A 22,177-nucleotide genomic window follows, 5' to 3' on the forward strand; every position below is an offset into this window, starting at 1 on the left:
AAGAAAAAGGTTGATAAACGCTGTGAGAATGGGTCTGCAGAGAGTATTTCGCCACGATCCCAACTGTCTGTTATCAGCCTGCAGCCAGGGAGGAGAGATCAGCAGAGCTGCATGCACTGAGTGTGTGTGTGAGGAAGTCGTGGATTGGTCAATTTGGACCAATGAGCGGGGGCTTAACGTAACGGCTCCGCGGACGTAACGTAACGGATCCACGGATTGGTCCATTTGGTTCCGGGTAACGCGTGACATCATGCGGTACCCGGAAGAATCAATGGACAGTGACGTATCTCCAACGAGGCGTTTTGGGGAGGTATTTCCATAAAAACCTTCATATCACACAAGGGGACGGGTAATAACCGGAAAAGCATGACATGGGACCTTTAAGTAAAAGTATAATGAGCTAAATGCTGTTTGAGTATTACATGTAAAAAAGTACCCTGTAGTAATTGTAGTAACCCTTGAGAACGTAATAGCTCAAGGATTTCTAACAATATTTACATTTTTTTGTAAATTAAAAAACAGAACCTTATACTTGATAAACTCTATATAAGATAGTGAAGCACAAAGTACAATATTTCCCTTTGATTTGTAGTGGAGTATAAAGTGCAGCGAAAAGAACATTCTCAAGTACCTCAACATTACACCACTGCTTCTGCAAACGTGTGGACTTTCAAGAGAAATGTGGAGGAAATTCAGTTTAAGAAAGATGTTTGCAAACGACAGAAGCGTATTTCAACTTTGATGTGTTACTTAAGTTCATTGCATGGATGATGTCCGTGAGCAGAAGGCAGGCGTTCACCCTCATCAAGCACCGCCGATCCCTCGATGGAGATGGACACGTTGGGAGGTGTGGCGTCTTCTTTTGCTGCACTTCATGGGGGACATGGATCTTCACGACACTCAGCATAGTCCTTTTTCCACGATATCTTTACCTCCATTCTGTCAAAACATGTAAATCAGTGTTAACATACAATACTGTGTCACGGCTTGGCTCTCAGCCATAACAAACGCAGCGATGAGACGATGGCGTGAGTATGGAAAAAATAGGAGTTTATTCACACTCCCCAAAACAACCGACCACCAAACAGGGTTAACAAGCACTATGCAGGAGGATAGCTGTTCCGGGCTGCTCTTCCTCCTACGTTCACCGGCCAGAGAGAGAGCCACTGCAGCCTACTTAGATCCTTTATGGAGGCGCTGATCAGATTGGGAGCACCTGGAGAGAGGCTGCACCTGGATACAATCAGGGAGAGAGAAGCACACACACCCACACAAAGGCACACCCACACCAGCATAGGCAGTGAAACAGGGGTCGTCACACCCCCCCCCCCCCCCCCCCGCCCCCTTAAAGTCGGTGTCACCAGGGCCACCGGCACCACCAACCAACCCCATCCCAAACCAAAGCAAAAGGTCATGGAAAACAAAACCCCACATATGGCACTCCCCCAGGACCCTAATGAAAAAAACAAACAAAAAAAACACCACCTTCACACAGCAATCCTCTCCTTCAACGCCCAGCCACACCTTTAGCAACACCAGTATCTGAGAAGCACTATTTAAAAAGAATGGGCAGAGCGAGAAAGATTGATCACAGTATGACAGTCAATATATATATATTAAGGTCAAACCTAACCATACCATGGGGCACGTGACAGCGCGTCAGCAATAACATTGTCAGACCCCCTAATGTGCCTAACATCAAGGTTGTAAGCCTGAAGAAACAAAGACCACCTCGTCAGTCTTTGGCTAGGACACTTCATTGAATGCAAAAAGGTTAGGGGATTGTGATCTGTGTAAACCAAAATTGGTCCTCCTGCTCCCACATATACAGTGAAATGCTGCAACGCCCAAATGAGTGCTAACGCTTCCTTCTCAATCACCGAATAATTCCTTTGGTAACTGTTAAGTTTCTTTGAAAAGAAACTGACGGGTCTCTCCACCCCCCCCTTGTCAAGCTGGAGCAGAACCGCACCGACTCCCACCTGGCTTGCATCTACTTGGAGACTAAAAGGACGATCAAAACATGGAGCCGCTAACGCCTGAGAGGAACACAACAGAGACTTAACCCTATCAAACGCTCTCTGACAATCGACCGACCAAGTATATTTTACCTTAGCCCTAAGAAGTTCAGTCAAAGGAAACACTGTAGTGGAAAAATGTTCACAGAACCTCCTGTAGTAACCCACCATACCCAAAAATCTCTGGAGTTCCTTTTTGGTTGTGGGCTGTGGGTATTCAGATATTGCTCTGACCTTGGCCAGAACTGGAGCCACACAACCCTGACCCACCACATGGCCAAGATATGTTACTGTTGCCTTTGCAAAGGCACATTTGGCCAAATTAATAGTCAGGTGTGCCTCCGCCAACCGTTCAAACAACCTCTCGATGCGCTGAACATGAGCAGTCCAAGTATCACTGCAAATTACCAAATCGTCTAGATACACCGTACAACCCTCTAAACCCGACACCACGCGATTCATCAAACGTTGGAATGAAGCAGGAGCATTTTTTAACCCAAATGGCATTACCTTATATGAATAAAGTCCAGATGGTGTGATAAATGCCGCTATTTCCTGTGTCCGCTTGGACAAGGGGACCTGCCAATACCCTTTAAAGAGCCTGTGACACGAACCCAACAACTGTTGTGCAATGAAATAGTGGGCTACTAGTAATCTCGAACCGTCAGTTTAAAAAAGAAAAAGCGATACCGTTCCGATAAATATCAATAATTTCGAACATCGCGGGAAAATTCCTTCGACTCATTTTGAGGTTTTGGGGGAAGCCGGAAGTGACGTCAATGCGGGAACGCTTCACTGTGCGGCGAGAGAGGCAAACACAGACAAAGTGTGTTGTCATGCGTAGAAATGGTGAATTACTGAGTTTAGGCACGTTAATAACGTTTTAATGAAGTTGACTACAGTATATTCATATTTGTCAGTGCTTTCATGTCAATTCGGCGAACATAAACATAAATGATCGTGGTGAAGATGATGATTAAATTAGGATTAAAAATCGGTAGTGAGAGCTGCTGAATTTCCTCCCGTCTGATCTGATATAAAAACAAATCGATTATTTTTGTAAACTCAAGTGGATGAAACTACATTTATTAGTGCTTTCATGTCAATTCGGCGAACATATGATACATTAAATGATCGTGAGGATGATGATTTAAAAATCTTTTGTTTGAGCCGGTCTGCATTTCCTGATGAGAAAACAAACCTTAGCTTTTTGTAGTTGCAGTCAGTGGTGTAGTGGGCGTTGGACGCGGGGGTACGCCGTACCCCCACTTATTTGAAGCATGATTTCTTTTTTTAATAGTCTAATAAATCTAAAATCATTGCCAGTGTTATCAGTTGCAAGTGTGTGTTAATTGTAATAATGACGAAACATAATAGGCAGATTTCACAGTAATTATAATAAAAACGTAGCTCAAGCATTTATGCAACTTGATTTGAAGCGTGTGTGTGTGAGGGGCAGAACTGTGTGTGTAGGGTGACCAGGTGTCCCGCACTGTGCGGGACTGCACACACAGCATTTTTATTATTTGTCCCGCGTCCCACACATTGAGACTATGTCCCGCATTTGAGTGATAGTCGCGCAGAAAGGCCGGATCGGTTCGCTGACAGCCGGCACCGCCCTTTATTATTATATTGTCTAAACGGCATCATGTAAGTTGCGCTGACAGGCGACACAGAGGTCCCCAAGCCCCCCCCCCCCCCCCCCCTCCGTTGACAGTTCACGAGCGCGTCCACAGTGTCTCCCGTCCACCCACCACCCCGTCCACCCAGTAAAAACATCCCCACCCCACTACACCACTGGTTGTAGTAGTACACCAACATGGATTAAACGTGTGTTTTTTTTTACCACAATGTTGGGGAAATTAATGGATAAAATGCACGGATTATTATTATTATTATTATTATTATTATTCCCACTCCGATCGGGACACTAGGTCCACCGTTTCCCCGCAGCGAGGCTCCCCCCGTTGACAGTTTACGTGGGCTGGGCTGGGTGCAGTGGCAGACTGGCCATCGGGGCCGGTACCGAAGTGAGCCGGTCGGATAAGTCACTAGCACATCCCTCACTCCCCCCATTGACAATTTACTAGTGGTACCGAAGTGGGCCGGTCGAGAGTCCCGGGCTGATTTGTAGTCCCAGTCCACCACTGGCTACATGACCGTATGATCGCCCATATTGACGCACCTAATTCCTAAACTTCTAACAGATACAAAATAAACCGATCCTTCAGCCTCATATGAGCTCTGACACGTTCAAAATTAAACTGTCATCGCTGTCTGAGCTTGCTGCTGTGTGTGCCATCGTGCGTTTACATGCAGATGCTGGGATCCTGAACGGTGCAGCTGGAGCGCTGTGCCCGCATTGACGTCACCCATAATTTGGCGGGACTTGAAGAATCCCCGAGAAGATCCAGGAAATGGTCAACATTGAAGGGCAGATTAATGGTTATCAAAGTACAACTATCCAAAATCAGTTCAGTAACGGTTTTCAAGGGGACACTATTTACTCAAATTGATGGGTTTGGATGATGGGGGAAAATCGTGTCACAGGCTCTTTAAGCAAATCAAATTTGCTAACATACTTTGCGGACCCCACCTGATCTATACAGTCATCCATCCGTGGCAAAGGAAAAGAGTCAGATTTTGTCACCGCATTCACTTTTCTTAGATCAGTACAGAATCTAGGTGTCCCATCCTGCTTTGGCACCAAAATACATGGAGACGCCCAACTAGATGCTGATGGGACAGCAATTTTGTTCTCCAACATGTAATTAATCTCTGCATCCAACCGATTGCGCTTAACTGGTGGCATGCGATAAAAATGTTGCTTAATCGGCTGCGCGTCCCCAACATCAATATCATGCTCAGCCCAGTCAGTTTGCGAAGGATTGTCTCCAAACAGACACAGATATTTGTGTACCACTGCTGAGAGTTCCTCACGTCTTGATTCCGCCAAATGAGACAACAACCCGTCTAAATTATCTAGCGATTCCGAGTTTCTCAAACGACCACAGAGCAAACTATCATCAGGTTCAGGCACTACATCTCCCTCATGCGTCAAACCATGTGTCACCGCAACAGCCGGCTGCACCTCATCCTTCTCCACCTCTGTGTCCGTGTTAACCTCCCGCTTGTGGTAGGGTTTCAGAAGATTTACATGACAGAGGCGTTTAGTCTTCCTTATGTTGTGTCAACACCCGTTCTGGTGTTGCCACAACATAATTTAAATCAGAAGTTTTCTCAATGATAGTGTACGGACCTGAATATTTGGCCTGAAATGGGGAACCAACAATAGGCATAAGTGATAGAACCTGGTCACCTGGATTAAACTCCTGTCGTGCCGAACGACGGTCATACAACTCCTTCATTTTACTTTGAGACACTGACAACTTTTCCCATGCCATACTTAAAGCAACAACCAAACGACGTCTGAAGCCATTCACATAATCCACCAAGCTCCGTGGTGGCTCAGTGTCCACACAACCCTCTTTCAGCACTGCCAAGGGACCCCGTACAGCATGTCCGAAAACCAACTCATTAGGGCTAAACCCCGTACCTTCATGTACCTTGCAGCCAACATCAACCAAGGAAGACCTTCCTCCCAGTCTCCATCTAGCTCAGTACAGTAAGCACGTAACGAGGATTTCAATGTCTGGTGAAACCTTTCCAAAGCACCCTAACTTTGGGCGTGGTAAGCTGTTGACTGGTTCTTCTTAATCTTCAAAAGCTCCAACACCTGAGCAAACATGTGAGACAAAAAATTGGAGCCTTGATCACTCTGAACGACCTTAGGAATACCAAATATTGAGATAAACTGCGACAAGGCCCTAACCATAGCCTTAGTTGTAATCGACCTCAAAGGATAAGCCGCTGGATACCTAGTGGTTTGACACAGCAGATATTTGCAACCAGACTTTGAACATGGTAAAGGGCCCACATAATCCACAATGAGATGTGTAAATGGTTCACTTACCACTTGTATCGGCTGTAGTGGTGCTGGTTTGATCTTCTGGTTCAGTTTCCCTGTCAGCTGACACACATGACATGTTCTAATATACTGCAACACATCTGTCTTTAGACGTGGCCAGAAGTAGTGTTTCAAGATGTTCCAATATGTTTTCTGAACCCCAAAGTGTCCACACTCATCATGTGCGACTTTCAGGACAAGAGGACGAAGCTTAGTTGGCACCACCAGCTGGAAAACCTCAGTCCCCGCACCATCAACAGCCTTCCATCTCCTAAACAACAAGTCATTACGCAACATGTATCCACTTGAAGCGTTTTCCCTCTCTGCCACTGGCACAGCACAGTCAAAAAGGCCTTTCAGCGAAGCATCCTGACGTTGCTCCTCTCCCACCTCATGGTGTGTAAGTTACACCGAAAACTCAGACAAAGATGGAACCTCCACTGTGTCAGTTGACTTTCCATGTGATAGCAAATCCTGATCCCTTTTGGCCTTAGCCCGTGTGATCACACATGCGGCCGTAACGTCTGGCACCACTGTAGAGCGCTTCTCAGATGCTGACTCAATCAGACCACCAGTGACTAACAACAAAGAAGGGCCATCAGCCCAGACTCTACCACCTGCCAAATCGTTACCCAGAATGAAATGTATCCCCTCGATTGGAAAAGCTGGACGTACCCCAATAGCTACATCCCCTTTAACAAGGTCACAGTCGAGATACATCCTATGAAGAGGAAGAGGAAAAACCCTTAATCCCATCCCCCGAGTCCGAACCGTGTCACCAGTGTCACTTTCCTCAGACAAAGGCAGAACCGAGTCAACGATAAAGGAGTCAAATGCACCTGTATCCCTCAAAATTTTAATTGGAACTTTGACATTGCTACCCACCAATGACACCAAGCCGTCTCTTATAAAAGGAGCATGGGATTCCAGAACCTCAGGTCCACATAAGTGGTCCGTAAGCACCTCGTCAACACAGCAGCTACTCACAGGAGCAGCGAACGCAACCGGTTTACCCACAAATCTTCCTCCCTTGGATTTTGCTCTAAGCACCGGACAGTCTGGTTTCCAATGGCCTTTCTCACGACAATAGTTACAAGTATCCTCAGATTTCTCCCAAGCCACTTTCTTTAGATTAATCCCCAATAGAGAACCGCAGTGACGCGTCGTAAAACCCGGAAGTAAGTTAGCATTTTAGCACTTCCGGTTCCTTCCTCAAAAAGCAATGCATTTTTTCCATAGGGTTTTGGAAAATAGCTCGAAATAAGGTCTGTGGTTGACACAAATTTAAGAGGTAAATCACGTTTGTTTTCTACGACATTAAATACATCAGCAGTGACCCCACTGGGGATTTTTGAAGAGTTTACGTGTCTGAAAAACGATGGTTGTTACCGAATGGCTGAATAGGACTACAGAAATTGTCGAGGCCGTTGTACGTCATTACGCCGAACACGTAAACACTCCCGCTAAGTTTGTTTTCCCCTGTGTTCTGCTAGAAAGCAAGTACCTGCCTATCTTTAGTATCTGTATATCTATATCTGACCATTAGAATCTGTATTTCTGAAATTGTGGTTTTTAACACCGTAGTTTTACAAATTATAGAATAATTAATTACCAGTGTTTTCCAATTTTACTTGGCAGTTCGTTTCGTTGGCTAACGTTAGCTAAAGCTAGCGCTACTAGTTAGTTACGCAATGGTTTGTTGCTTTGCTCCGGGTTGCAGCCACAGGTCTTCGCATGAAACGTGCTTGTTCTATAGTTTCCCGGCCAATGTTTTCCAAAGGAGAGTCTGGATTCGTGCCATGAGGTAAGCTGACGTTACATTTTTGTCCATGTCACGGTGAAATGTAAATAATGGGTAGTGACTGTATCGCCGTTATAGAGATGGCGCTGCTGAAAAGACCGCAACATAAGTAAAGATAATGAATACATCCTATTAAAACCTGTGTGGCTTATATGATAAGTCTTATTAGTACAAGCAGCATAACGTTTCACCATGTAACTAAAGATTGTAGTCAGGGAAATCAGTTTGACATATTGAACTAATAACAAATCACCTCTGGCTGGCAGAGAACTCTCTGCTCCATAGCTTCTCTTGGACGTAAAATCACATGTACATTTTACATTTATATTCAATTTAATATTCCATCCCTCACATACTTTTGTATATATAATAACTTATATTTAGTTTTTCTTGTTATGCTGCTGCAACACAAACATTTCCCAAATTGGGATCAATACAGTAATATCTTATCTTAATTAATTAAGAAATATAACTATTATAATTAGTGTAGCAGCTGACACCTATTTTCAATATGGATTAATCTACCATTTATTTCTTTAGTTCAATTTTCATCTATAAAGATGTCAAAATAGTGAAAATGTTCACGAGACTTATCAAAGTGCAAGGTTATAGCTTTAGATGTTTGGTTTTAGCCTATGTACTGTATGTCTTAATGCTCTTACAGCAGGGGTAGCCAACGCGGTGCCCGCGGGCACTAAGTCGCCCGCAGGGGGGAAATTGGTCGCCCGTCGCATGTTCTAAAAATAGCACAAGTCACCATGGAGCTCCGTCTAAAAAAATGATTGAATACATTTTTATTTTTAAAATGACAATATTGAATATAACATTTTAAAAGCACACATTTGGTATGTACATATGTAAGTGAAATGGAGATTTGGTGCGTGAAATTGAACTCTGACCCCAGATAGGTTCAGAGTTGAACTCCACGCACCAAATCTCCGTTCCACCTTTAGCTGAGAGAAGCTAGCATGAGCAGCTACGATCATGGGCCTCACCACCCACCCACCCACCCACCCACCCACACACACACACACACACACACACACACACACACACACACACACACACACACACACACACACACACACACACACACACACACACACACACACACACACACACACACACACACACACACACACACACACAGCAGTGGTGAGGATCTCAGCCTGCCACTGACGTTCAACCAGAAAACATCAGCTGTTAGCAGTTAGCAAACAGAGATCACAGCTCCTCATATCTTTCCAGAAACTGGACAAAAGTTAAACAAGTACAAACCACAGACTGTCTGTGTCATGGCGAATACAGTCACTGGTTTATTTATGTCTGTAGGCCATTGTTGTGAGTGTGGAGTGAACATATACAACGTTAGCTTAGCCTGGTCGACCCAATCTCCATTCAGAAAACAAGCATTTTAAAAGGTTTTTCGCCTGCCGTCTTGTCTGCAGACTTGTCAAGCATTAATTCATGGTTTGTACTAACCGGTATCTGTATGTTGTTACTTCGGCATAATTTAGAAACGTGTATTACAATTTAATCACGTTAAAATATGTTCATTTTTGTAGTTGTAGCTCCCGAGCCAGCGCGTCTTGTTTGAATGATGCGAGTAAACACAGCTGGCAGCAGCGGTGAAACTCGAGCGATTAGAGCGAAGTCGCGTCCGGTGTGACGCAGCAATACAGCGACCTCTGATAGATCTCGCGAGAATGTGTATAAATATAGATACATTTTCATAACAAAACAATGGGGTTGCTATAGCAATGGTAAATCATTGTTAATAATTATTGTGAGGAATAATTTACATTAACATGTGGTCAGACAGTCCTTCACATACAGTCAATTAATATGTATTCTGATTATTATTAATAATAATATTATCATTAAAGGTGAACGGCGATGGCGCTTCATTCACAAATACAGAAAGACAAATTTCGTGGACTTTCAGTGGTGTTTTGAAAAGCATTTGAACACATCAATATTTTAGATCAGGGAGGTTAGCTAACTGCCTGCTGTCAGATTTCATTTAAAAAACAGATCTGATTTTAAGACTACTTCAGCGCTCATAAAGAATGATAAGAATAAGAATAATGCGTATTGAACTGGTTTCATTAATTAGTGAGTTTATTTAACACTAGAACCGCCAATCGGGTCAATTTGTGTGATGTGTGTTGTGTGTGTGCAATGTAACTTTTTTTCAATAAAATATTAAAGTCTCCCAGTCCGTGACTTTTCCTGAAAGTGTGTTATGAAGCACCCTATGTTGTTAAAAATTGCATTCTCATAGCGGGATTTGACAGGTTTAGGTAGGCCTATACAAAAACCTCTGGCGGTTCTAGTGTTAAGGTAATTAGGTACAGTAGAAGCCCTTTTTTTTATCAGTAACGAATTTAGCAGTTGAACATAAAAGTCAACTAACTGAGGGTCACTTGCAATGACAGTGTTGTGTCTAACTGTAAGCTTGTCACTCAGAGTAACCTACAGTTAATTTAGCTGCTGGAGAAGAAAGATCAGGGGGGGAGGGGGGGAGAGAGCTGTGGTTGATGGGCCATTAGTTGTGTAAATACACAGCTGAGAGCTGCCGTTTCATTCAGACTGTTTAAAATGGTAACAACGGACTATTTTTCTTAGCGGATGCATGTCAATTTAAATCAATACATACAACTATTTTTTAAATCAATACAACTATTTTTTAAATCAATAAAAACATTTTCCAATCCAAGCATTTAAATTAACATTGGGAGTCATGTCGTTACTTTGTTGAGAATGTGGCCATGTAATAAGCGGGATAATTTGCAGCGACTTGTTCCTTATGGGGAAAATAACACCCGTTATGTGTGTGTAGAGGTGTGTGTGGTTAAAACACTTTCATGAAGTGAAGGAGGTTTTCCTTCTATAAAACAGCTGTGGGCAGCAGTGAGTGTCACGGACATGAATTCATAGATCAAGGGAGACTGGTGCACACACTCTCCTGTCCTGCCAGGCGACACGCCCATTCTAAGCCGTGTCCCTCACTCCTCACATCCCAAACTGCATCCCCACAAGTGTATTATGTTGTTACATCATTTCAGATGTTATGTTTCAGTTGTGCTTTGTCTATGTTCAGTGATGCAAACTTGTCACCTTTCGGCGAAATTCGCCGTTTTGAATCCAAAATAGGTCGTTTGTGTGATTCATGTAGATCTGCAATCAGTGCTTGAATTGGAATAAAAAAGGTGCCAGTACTCTAAATCAGCAACAAGTATTTGGCACAAAGTCATAGTATATCCTATAATGCTGGTGGGTTTGTCTCATTACTGTATATTTTAGAAAGGCTCACTGTACTTAAACAAAATGACTCAGGGTGCATCTGAGATTAGAGGGGGTGCAGTGGTAAAGTGCTATTTTTATAAGTGGGGAGTGGACCTGACACCCTCTAGTCTAGGGGGGTCCGGGGGCAGGCTCCCCCGGGAACATTTTTTTTTAAATATTGAAGTTAGATGCATCAATCTGGTGCACTTTGAGAGCAAAATGAAGAGATATATGGATACCTCTCAACATCCATAATGAAACAACTGTAAACAGATTTACTTTTTCTTTATGGATATAAAAGAAAGTAAAGCTTGACTCCTACTGGCTGGTTAAATTACTCCTCGTCCCTGAGGCCACTACCAGTTTTTTGTGCCATTTTGCTAGATTTATTTGTCAATAGCGTTGCTGCACAAAGTGATAGCCCTCTAGTTTAAATCTACTACCCAAAAAGAAACATATGGAGATGGGTTACTATTTAAAAGAAATTGCAAATCTATTTGGGAACAGTGGGGCCGGGCCTTAAATCCTATAGGGGGGTCCGGGGGCATGCTCCCCGGTAAGATTTTTTTTTAAATGTTGGACTTAAATGCATCAATCTGGTGCATTTTGAGGGGGAAATAAAGAAACTACACCCATATGAAACAAAAATGTATACATTTAAATAATCATAAAATCATAAGTACATGGCCATAACCAATAACATACAATATCCAATATGAAAAAACATTGAAACTTGTTTATTTATTTGTTTTTGGTTCATTTATAGTTGTGAGTGTGTCTGGGCTCCTGAATCGGCCTCTCCTGTCTCCCTCCTCTCCCCCCTGCTCCTCTTTGAGGCAACAGCAAAGACTAGTTTTAGCTCTCAACAAGTTTATCTTACCTTTTTTCACCTAGTTAACATTTTGTTTGTATTATTCATGCGTATTTTACTAATCACTACCCCCTCAAATGGAAATATGTGTTTACATAAATGGTGACCGAACCGTTTGAGACCCACTGAGATAACTTAAACTAAGTTAACTATCTAAAGACTCAGAGAGTAATTTACCTCACCAGAGCTGTAGTTATCAGCCTCTCAGTCTGACAGCAAAGGACTCTCCCTCCACCTTGTTGTTGAAACAGCTCCCTATATCCGTTAGCGCAGCTAGCTAGCACCAGATGCTAACAACAATACACGTAACCGGTGCGCGCGCTTTCTCGCTCGCTCGCGCCACACACACACCAACACACACCCTCCCGAGCTTGAATGACACACAGAGACCAATCGAGGGCATTAGTATGATCTGTATGAAAGTGGCAATGTCGGCAGGCCACGTCATGTAGACAGCCAGTCACCCTCTGTGAAGCAGAGTCAGACCCACATTTGCGCTGCGTTGCGTTTACAATATATACGTATATTGCCGGCGGCTGAGTACCGGCATTTTACGGTACTCAGTAAGAAGTGCCGGTACCACATGGGTAAAAATCAGAAGTGCCGGTACTGCGTACCGGTGAGTACCGGCCCAATTCAAGCACTGTCTGCAATAAAAATATTTTTGGGGTATTGGGGGGTCTGGGACCCGGAGTAATCTGCGGCCTTGAGCTGTTATGTGCCATCATGACACGCATGGTGTTCTTTTTTATATATTGTAATGAAGTGCGAGCTGTGTGCTCGAGTCTTCCTGCCTGTCGGCTCTGCTCATGGATGTATAATAAGGCTCTGCTGCTCCGACATGATGGTCTAGCTTCAGCAGCTACATTACCTACGGGTGCGTTTGTTAATATTAACTGTGCGTCCGGAGTCACTGTGGCACAGACTGGACCGCTGGTGAACAGCTGTTAGAACGGGCCGTTCAGGTGTTCAGAGCAGAGCTCCCAGTTGGAGCGGCAGAGCGTGATGTGAACTGAAAAGTTTTTCTGTGGCAATATTATTTAAGGAATCGTTGAGCTAGCTAGCTAGCATACATTGTCACTATCTGCTAACGTTAGCTTTAGCCTTCTATTTCTAATAGTTTTTTTCATAGGCTATAAACAAAGGTGGTATAAGTATATATATATATTGTACTTGAGTAAAAGTAGAAGTACTCAGATCTTGTACTTGAGTAAAAGTAGAAGCACATAGATCTTGTACTTGAGTAAAAGTAGAAGCACACAGATCTTGTACTTGAGTAAAAGTAGAAGTACTCAGATCTTGTACTAGAGTAAAAGTAAAAGTACTCAGATCTTGTACTTGAGTAAAAGTAGAAGTACCAGAGTGTAGGAATACTCTGTTACAGTAAATGTCCTGCATTCAAAATGTTCCTCAAGTAAAAGTAGAAAAGTATTCTCATCAAAATATAGTGAAAGTAGCGACAGTAAAAGTAGTCTTTGTGCAGATTGGTCCATTTCAGAATAATATATATGATATGTTTTATAATGATTGATCATGAAAGTGTTCTCAAAGCTGGTAAAGGTGCAGCTAGTTTGAATGACTTTGTATACTGCAGGGTAGCTTGTGGATTTACTCCAGGTTGAACTAAAGTCTGATTTAACACTTGATTATATTTCACATCATTCATCCACATCTGTAAAGTAACTAAAGGTATTAAATACATGTAGTGGAGTAGAAGTACACCATGTACCTCTGAACTGTAGTGGGGTAGAAGAACAAAGTAGCAAAACATTGAAATACTTAAATAAAGTACAAGTATCTCAAAACTGGCCCAAGTATAGTACTTGTTGAGTTTATGAACTTAGTTACTTTACACCATGTGGCTATAAAGATAGAAAGACTAAGCCTTGCACAGAGGCATGAAAATACATTTTCAAAATGCTCAACAGTGCTGCCAAAATTATAAACTGACTGCTACACAATTAAAATAAATGCTTTTATATATTTCTATTAGATGTGACTCTTTGGCGTTTCTGTTATTATTAACACTGCTGCTTTAGTTTTTCTGACTGCTAAAATCCTCTGTTATTCCTCATTTTAAAGCCGATATTCCGTGGTGTGGGGGAGCCGAGGGCTCGGATCCTTGTCACCTTTTTCATACAGATGAGTTTGCTCCCCAAAGCCTCAGTCACCTTAATTCATGTAATAAAAACATCTCAGGTCAGTAACACTCAAAGCTAAATGTGCAATACCATGTTCAGCTATGTTACTATTTATAATGTTATTGTCGTTACATCCGAAGATGTACATATTGGAATGATTTCTTAACTTACAGTAGGCTATTTTTTACAATGTGTGTTGGAAGGATTTATTAAATTACTATGAATATTGTCATTGTTGAAGGCTTTTAGAGAAGGGTGAACTATAAGCCTGAATTACATAACATTTTATACCTAAAAACATAAAAGCCACAATAAATTAATCATAATTATTCTAGTTATTTTTTACCTCCCGTATTGCTTTCAACCCACCAGCTTTTATGGTGTTGTTACGTCACTAACTGTGCTTGTCACATACAGTCTATGGTCACTCAGAGTAACCTCCAGTTAATTTAGCTGCTGGAGAAGAAAGATCAGGGGGGGAGGGGGGGGAGAGAGCTGTGGTTGATGGGCCATTAGTTGTGTAAATACACAGCTGAGAGCTGCCGTTTCATTCAGACTGTTTAAAAAACGGTAACAACGGACTATTTTTCTTAGCGGATGCATGTCAATTTAAATCAATACATACAACTATTTTTTAAATCAATAAAAACATTTTCTAAATCCATAAAAGCATTTCAATTAATACTGGGAGTCATGTCGTTACTTTGTTGAGAATGTGGCCGTGTAATAAGCGGGATAATTTGCACACAGCAAAATGAGCATCCCCAAATGAACACTGTCAGATTTGATTTCAACACTTTGACAGTGTCTATATAGGTCCACACCACATAGAGTTAATTTAACTCTTTTTAAAGAGTTGGTTTCTTAACACTATTCAGAGTAATTATTAACTCTATATGGAGTTAAAATGTAACTCTTTCATAACACTAACCAGTGTTAGTTTTTCTCAACACTTGCATGGTGTTAAATATTAACTCTCTCACAGAATAGTTTATTAACTATGAAAGTGTTACTCATATATCAACACTATAAAGTGTAAATAAAGCTCTAATAAAGTATAACAATTACTAAAAAAATAAAGTAGGCTAAAGTTGTTTGAAACAAGATTTATTTTCAAACATATACAAACAAATGCTTTTGACACAAAAGCATTTTAAAATACATTTCAAAATACACAGCAATATGGAACAATGTATGCTCTCTCATTTTCATTAGAGTATTGCCTATCAAAGGGTCTCACATAGGTGAGCTGGTCAATACAAATAACAGCATGTTCATTGCTTTGGTCCTCTATACAGTAGGCATGAAAGTGATCATCAAAGTACAGCGTGTGAACAGTGCAACCAATTATGAAAGCACGCTGCTCATGAATGATGATGTTGCGTATTTTCATGAACACAGGTAGGTCATGGAATGTTCCAGTGCATATGTATAGATCAATTTGGTATTCAGTGCCATAATTTTTGACCCATCTTGTAGTTGAAACCTCTGAAAATGCATCTAAATGCAACATCTGACACAGTGATTCTGCACCTTCCAAGCTATTTATTGTTTTCATTTTTAAAGGACCAATCTCAAACCTTTTAAAATAATAGTTTTCATAATAAAAAGCCATTTGCCGCTGGTGTTGCTTAACAAGAGATTTTGTAAGGTTTTTGATTTTTTTTACAGACCTTTTAAAAAAATTATGTTTTGCTTCGAATCGCATACACCACATATGGATAAGAGGGCCAATTTTTTTAATACATCTCGGATAGTGAATCATTAAGTGGTGTTTGGGAATCAATTTCTTATCAGGAAACAACACTTTGAACATGTTGTGGTGGTCACAGATCAAATGTTTTAGGTAACTTATCATTCCATCAGTCAGGATAGGGGAGAAAACAATATTAACTATTTGCAACAAAAGGTTCCAATACTTATTTTCTCTTTCAACCACATCGCCAAAGATAAGTGGGGTATTGCGGAGAACACACAATGACTGAATGGCGTTTAAACCTAAGTGCTTGCTGTTGTCATCCAGTTTTAAAGCACTTGGTTTGTTTTTACGTTCCAGGTAACCATAGTTAAAACTCTGTACCCTGTCTGACAGTGCATTCAAAGAGATGTAACCATTTTTCATTAGGTACTGAAAGAAAAGCTTTAGCTCATACTGTACAACACCCTCTAACAAATCATGCATTATATCAACTGCAAAATTGTCAGTGCTATGAAAATACTGCAATGAATTGAGCACACAAGATGTTTTAACACCATAAATGGAAGGTAGAGCAGGATCTTCACTTAATGCATTACAATGTTCAACGTGAAGTTCTCTGGAGCGCAGGATCAGCCCAGGATCAGTCTCAGTGAACACAGACTGAAAGTCTTTCTTGTTTGTTAAACAAAACCTGCAACAGTTTGTTGCGTTGAAAGACTCGACGAAGCCCAGCAAGCCATTTAAAGCGAGATTGTCGCCTGTCACTTGAAATACCGACCCAAACAATGGTTGTTCAATAAATGGAAGTTTGATTCCTTCTGTTTCTAAAATGTTAAGATCATCAATCAGAGGCTTGAGTATTGCTTCAAATCCGTATTTTTTTTGATCTTGGGTGTAAAAAAGAGCTGCAAGATGCACATTCATAAGCGCAGAGTTAAACTTTGGTGTAAGGTTCTTTAACGTAAAATAAACACAAACAAGTTTATGGATCCCCTTCTTAGAACCTAATGGGTTAGCGGTTTCAAAGTCATCGTAATATAGCAAAATCTGTAGAGCATGTCTATGTTGTGAAAACAGAGGATGATTTTGGAAATATGACCCATCATTAATGTCTTTGTAAGTCCCCTTTTCACTGCATTTGTCTTGCAAGAAGCATTCTCTTATCTCACTGTTTTTCAAAATAGATTTTATGGTACCTAAAATCGGTACATACATGTATTTGTCTGTTACAGGAATCTGACTATAGACACCTGTAGTTCTATCCCTACGTGTATCCAATCGCACACCAAGGATAAATTCTTTAGGCTCAACTAATTCCCATTTTTCATAGAAATATTTGTCTCTCTTTGTCACTGTGTTCAAGGTTGAAAATTGATTATCTAATTGATTTAAACTGTGCTCTATTTTCTCATAAATGCCTGACTCCATAGTTTGAGGAGAAAATGTTTGAAGAACTGCTTCCCGTGCTTGATTTTGAACATCATTGACAACTTCCTCCATTGAAGAAACTATTGTTTGGACGGTGCTTTCAGAAATACCAGAAGCTTGTAAGTGAGAAACAATAGATCCGCACATGTTATCAAGCGATTTCTGTGTGATAACAGGGGGGACCTGTAACATGGCTGCAGAAGTTGTTGGCTGCTCACTTGATTCCATCTCAAAATGTCTTTGTGTCTGTGTGATCACTTCTTGGTTAGTATTGACCTGCTCATCATGGTGATGTACGTTGTTAAGGTGCTTTCTGAAGCCATTGTATGTGCAAAAAGAGGAAGGACATCCTTGTTCTCCACATCTTAAACGCAAGCTTTTTGCAGGATATAAGCCGTGCTGAAATTTCAAATGTTGACAAAGAACTGAACAATTGTTGTGGTGCGTTTTACAAACAAAGCATGTAAACATGCTCAGGCACTTTTTGGAACTGTCCTCTGAACTTGTTGAACTTGTCTTCGTGAATTGGCTGTTACTCACGCAGTAGTCGTGCTCTTAGTTCTTTGACTCGTGGGCTTTCCTTTGCATTACCAACATCGATGTTGTACACCGTTGTTTGGATGAAGATGTAGAAATTGGAGAGAGCTTCATCATAAGAAAGGCTGAAGACATAGTGAGCTTTGAAAAGGGCATCAAAAGCAGCCACCGATGTCTGAGCGTTGCATGGTATGGGTTTGTGGTCCACAACGATGACGAACCTCTGGATTTTCTTCCTTTGCTCACCAATGCAGAGGAGGAAGGGCTGTCTTGCTTCAACTTTCTCCAGGAATGTGGTGAGGCTGGCTCCCTGCTGTAGATTGAATGACAAATGCAGTAAGTGAGGAGTAAGATTTATTCTTGCAGTCTTATATCAAACTGCAACTGCAACACATCTTACATACAACCACAGCACACAAAAAAAAAAAATCTAATGGTACATACCTTAAGAAATCTTACAAGATGGTTTGCCGCCTGTGCTGAGCTTATCTTGGCAGTTTTTTTATGGCCTCTGGGCGTTGGGGGCAGGAGATGCAATAGCAACAGGAGAGCTGAAATGTCACCATCCCAGCCTTGAAAATAAACAGAGGAGAAAGTATTAGAAAAAATATATAAATTGAAGCTGCAGTCAATAATCAAGGGACCATAGAGGTGAATCATTTTTGAAAATTATAATTTTTCTAGGGTTCCTACTTGAGTTGTAGTTGAGGCTACTGTTACATATTTAACTTATTAAACAGGCAACTTCTTTATCTTAAAAACACAACTGTTATTATTTACCAAAGTCGTTCTCAGTCTCAGGGTCAAAAGCTGCCAGCAGCTCCTCAACATGAAGATTTGAGGGAAGACTCTGGCATTCTGCAATGACTTTGTTCTTGAAATATGATGGCCACTTTGCCAGGAACTTCCTGGATACTTCGTCACCAAACATCATGGAAAAATCCTGGTCAATCTTTAAACAAAGACCATGTCCATAAAAAAAGTTATTTAAACGTACTTGATATTTTTAAGGAATCTGTTTTCAAATATTCAAAATACAGTTTAATAATCTTTACATTTACTTACCAATTCAGGTATGTCAAGGAAACGATGGAAGACGTCTAAGACTGAAGATGTTGCATCCTGGTCATGAATCAGCTTCTGTCTGTACTCAAAGGTGGCTCTCATCTTGTCTTTGACCACACCTTTGTCTGTTGAATGTCGAATTATTGAGAGAGCCTCCCTGCACTCCTCACCGAAGAGCTGCTCACCAATCAACAGAGATTCTCTTTCAGTTGTTGGGCCGTCCTTGAAATTAGGCCTGGAGCGCCCACGGAAGCCGTCATAGGTGTTGCGTTGGACTGTCTTCAGTCTCCAAGCGAGATAGCCAGTATTGGCATCAGGGTCATAGTAATGCTCCTGCTCACACAAGCATTCACACGAACAAATCACAATAAGAAATATATATCAAATATTAATCAGAATCATGGTCTAATGACATAAGTACTACAACAACACAGTTTACAGACTTCAAGGAGAGCTTAAAACTTACATATCCATGTTTGGAGTATGGATCTTGGAGATATGGGAAAAGGGTCACAATTCCCAGGGCATAACTGGTTCGCACACTTGTGGGTGGAATCCTTCTTTTAAAAACAAAATTATTATTACATTTGTGTCTGATCCATTTGGGTTTTTCTTAGTCATTTTTTGTGATTTCTTACCCATAGGATTCTGTCATTTCTGCAACCAGAATGTTTATCATCTGTCTACGTGTGGCATCTGACAGAGTTTTGGTTTTGTCATACTCTTTGAAGATTTCTTCACCCTTTGGATTGGACTTCAAAACCGTATCAACCTTCTGCCAAACGTTTTTTTTCAAAATATTAGGGTTAATGATTAAGCAAATTAAATATTTCTAGGTAAGTACGTTTTTTATTACAATATTACAAAAAAAGAGTATACGTTGCATGATCATAGTATAATTGTTTACTAATCTAAACATTTGAGACAGTTATATAGGATTTCAAGGTTTACCTGTCTTGATTCTTCACGATCCACTTCTCCTGGACCCCTCTTTCTGTTATTTTTCGATGAGAGGATAACAGTCGAATCAGATGAAATGGAGGAAGATGGTGATGGTGTAGGGTTCGGCAATGAAGCTGGTGATGCTGTAAGATCGAGGATTGAATCAGCTGATGCTGTTAGGTCCGGCAACACTGATGAGTCTGATTCGTCTTCTACAAAATTAACCTCGAGATCTAAAAATTGACACAGGAGAATAAAAGAAGAATAAAAAAAGTGTTAAGATGTTATGATATGTAAAAAAAATATTTTTTTAAATGTAAATAAAATGTTGTTGATTAACACATAATTTCAAACTATTTCCTAAAAATGTGTTGGTACAGTATGAGAAAGTATCAGTTGTAGACATGAAGTAATATTGATGCATCAATATTAAACAAAGACTGAGTCAAATCTTCCAAACCTTTATTTAACAACCGTACCTGTTACTGGATACTGGCGGAATCCAACCTTGAAGTTTCGGACCCCTGATTTAATCAGTTCATCAAATATGTCGGCATCAACCTCAGTATCTGATGTATCAGTCAGATTGAGCAGGCCTTCAGTTAGAAGTTGAGACTCCAGACTAAATGTGTCTGTAACTGGGAGATATACAAAATAAATGACAATACCATGTCATTTAGACTTCCAAATTGACCTTTTTTAGTGACTTACGTTTACAATTATAATATAGATACAAACCTTCTTGAAGAAACCGGAGAAAATCAAAGTTTTCATCAATTTGTGGAACTTTAATGTATTTCTGGACTCCTCCATATTCCACCTTTGCCAGCATTTTCTGTATACATTTTAGTAAGTTAATGAGAAGTAGCTTTCTACACAATGTTATGTAATTACAATGAATAAATGAACAATCATTGTTAGACATCACATACATTATATCACATAATGTATCTTACCACAATAATTGCGAAGAGAAGATATTAATCCATCTGCCGTTTTCAAAAGCAACCTTAGACACAAACAAGCTTTTGTTATTTTTATACAAAAGACAGCACCTAAAAATGTAAGATGTCACACAAAATAATTGAATACTCTTAAGTACAACACTGTAGGTGATCTATGCAAGAGATAAAATAGGTAATAAAGCAATGCCAAATTGAATGCAGAACACCTAAAAGAAAAATATAGCTCAATCATCGTAAAAAAGCTGTAATGCTGTGACGATAAATTATTTGCCACCAGTAGAAGCTGCTGGGAGTCTTCCAGCAGCTTCTACTGAAGCCTTACGAGTAAATCGCCAGAACGCCGACACCTCCTCATCTCCACCGCTCCCATGTTTTATTTTGTACTCTCTCTCCGTTGATGCGCGGGGCTAATGCTAATGCTAATGCCGGCAAATACAATGGCGGCTAAATTGTTCAGAGTTTTACGGGGCGTGGTTTGCACTTCGCCCAGACAATCGAAATTGGTACTTTTTTCTCCCCAGGATAGTACCACCTCTCTAGCAGGCACTAAAAATGGGGGTAAAAGTTCTCTGAACTAAGTTCTCTTTTTGGTGTGAACGCAAAATTCAAGGCACTATCGGAACTAAACGGGTAAATTACTCCGGTGTGAAGGCGCCTAGATGCACCAGTAACATTAACCTTTGATGTAGTCTTGCAAGTTTCTATGATTCATTAGCAAATAAACGCAAGCCTTCAAAACAGGGATCTCATTAAATATAATACTACCGATATAACGTTCCCACTCGGTGCCTGCATTCACATAAAGGTTATGTTTGTTTGGTTATACGTTTTTTCGGCTTGGTTAGCTAGTGCTAACTCTAGCTTAATGCTAAAAGCCCACAAGCCAAACACATCTTATCTTAGCGGTGACTCGCCTGTCTTATAACACAGGAAAATAGTATATCACACTTTTGTCATGAAAACGGAAGTTTTAGCGAACTAAGAGAAATACCAATAACAAAACACAACATTAACAGAAATGATTTTAATTTACTTACCGAACAATGTCAGGGAGCAGTTAGCCGTCACGGCAAGACTCTGGTTTGAAGTGGCTAGTGCTACGGCGATGGGGGCGTGGTGATACGTTAATTTACACTTAAGGTGTTAGGTTTGGAGTTAAGAGTTAAACGTTCAGAGTTAATGTACTACAATTACACTTACAGATTTGATTTATAGATATTTCGTTTTGACACTCGTTTTTAACACCAACTATTTGTCTAATGAGAGTTAAATATAAGGGATTTAACTCTATCAGGAGTATATTTAACTCTACTCTTGTTTAAATTTCACCAACACCAAAATATTAACACTTCTCAATTTGCTGTGCAGCGACTTGTTCCTTATGGGAAAAATAGCACCCGTCATGCAGATCAGGATCCCTCCGCCACACTTTGGGATCCTGATCTACCGACGAGG

At 40.7% G+C, this 22,177-nt stretch overlaps 1 protein-coding gene across 1 annotated transcript; it reads right to left on the reverse strand.

Annotated features, from left to right (window-relative positions):
• Positions 1 to 15,559: 15,559 nt before the first annotated feature.
• On the reverse strand, positions 15,560 to 20,379 carry LOC307029556 (uncharacterized protein). The gene is made up of 8 exons (XM_079665633.1): positions 20,237 to 20,379; positions 19,767 to 19,990; positions 19,454 to 19,590; positions 19,282 to 19,372; positions 18,816 to 19,148; positions 18,531 to 18,702; positions 18,195 to 18,322; positions 15,560 to 18,063 (listed from the first exon to the last, which is right to left on the reverse strand). The coding sequence occupies exons 3-8, from the start codon at positions 19,492 to 19,494 to the stop codon at positions 17,746 to 17,748; spliced, it is 1,083 nt and encodes a 360-aa protein (XP_079521759.1). The 5' UTR covers positions 19,495 to 19,590; positions 19,767 to 19,990; positions 20,237 to 20,379; the 3' UTR covers positions 15,560 to 17,745.
• Between the last annotated feature and the right edge of the window lie 1,798 nt (positions 20,380 to 22,177).

This window comes from Notothenia rossii (genome assembly GCF_949606895.1).
Source record: "Notothenia rossii genome assembly, chromosome: 2".
Lineage (NCBI taxonomy): Eukaryota > Metazoa > Chordata > Actinopteri > Perciformes > Nototheniidae > Notothenia > Notothenia rossii.

Excerpts from the sequence above, each read along its gene's own strand:
- LOC307029556 (XM_079665633.1), bottom strand. The coding sequence starts at position 19,494 with ATGATAAACATTCTGGTTGCAGAAATGACAGAATCCTATGG. Across the intron at positions 19,373-19,453 it reads GAAATGACAGAATCCTATGG|GATTCCACCCACAAGTGTGC; the intron begins GTAAGAAATCAC and ends TTTTAAAAGAAG. Across the intron at positions 18,703-18,815 it reads TCCTTGACATACCTGAATTG|ATTGACCAGGATTTTTCCAT; the intron begins GTAAGTAAATGT and ends CTTTGTTTAAAG.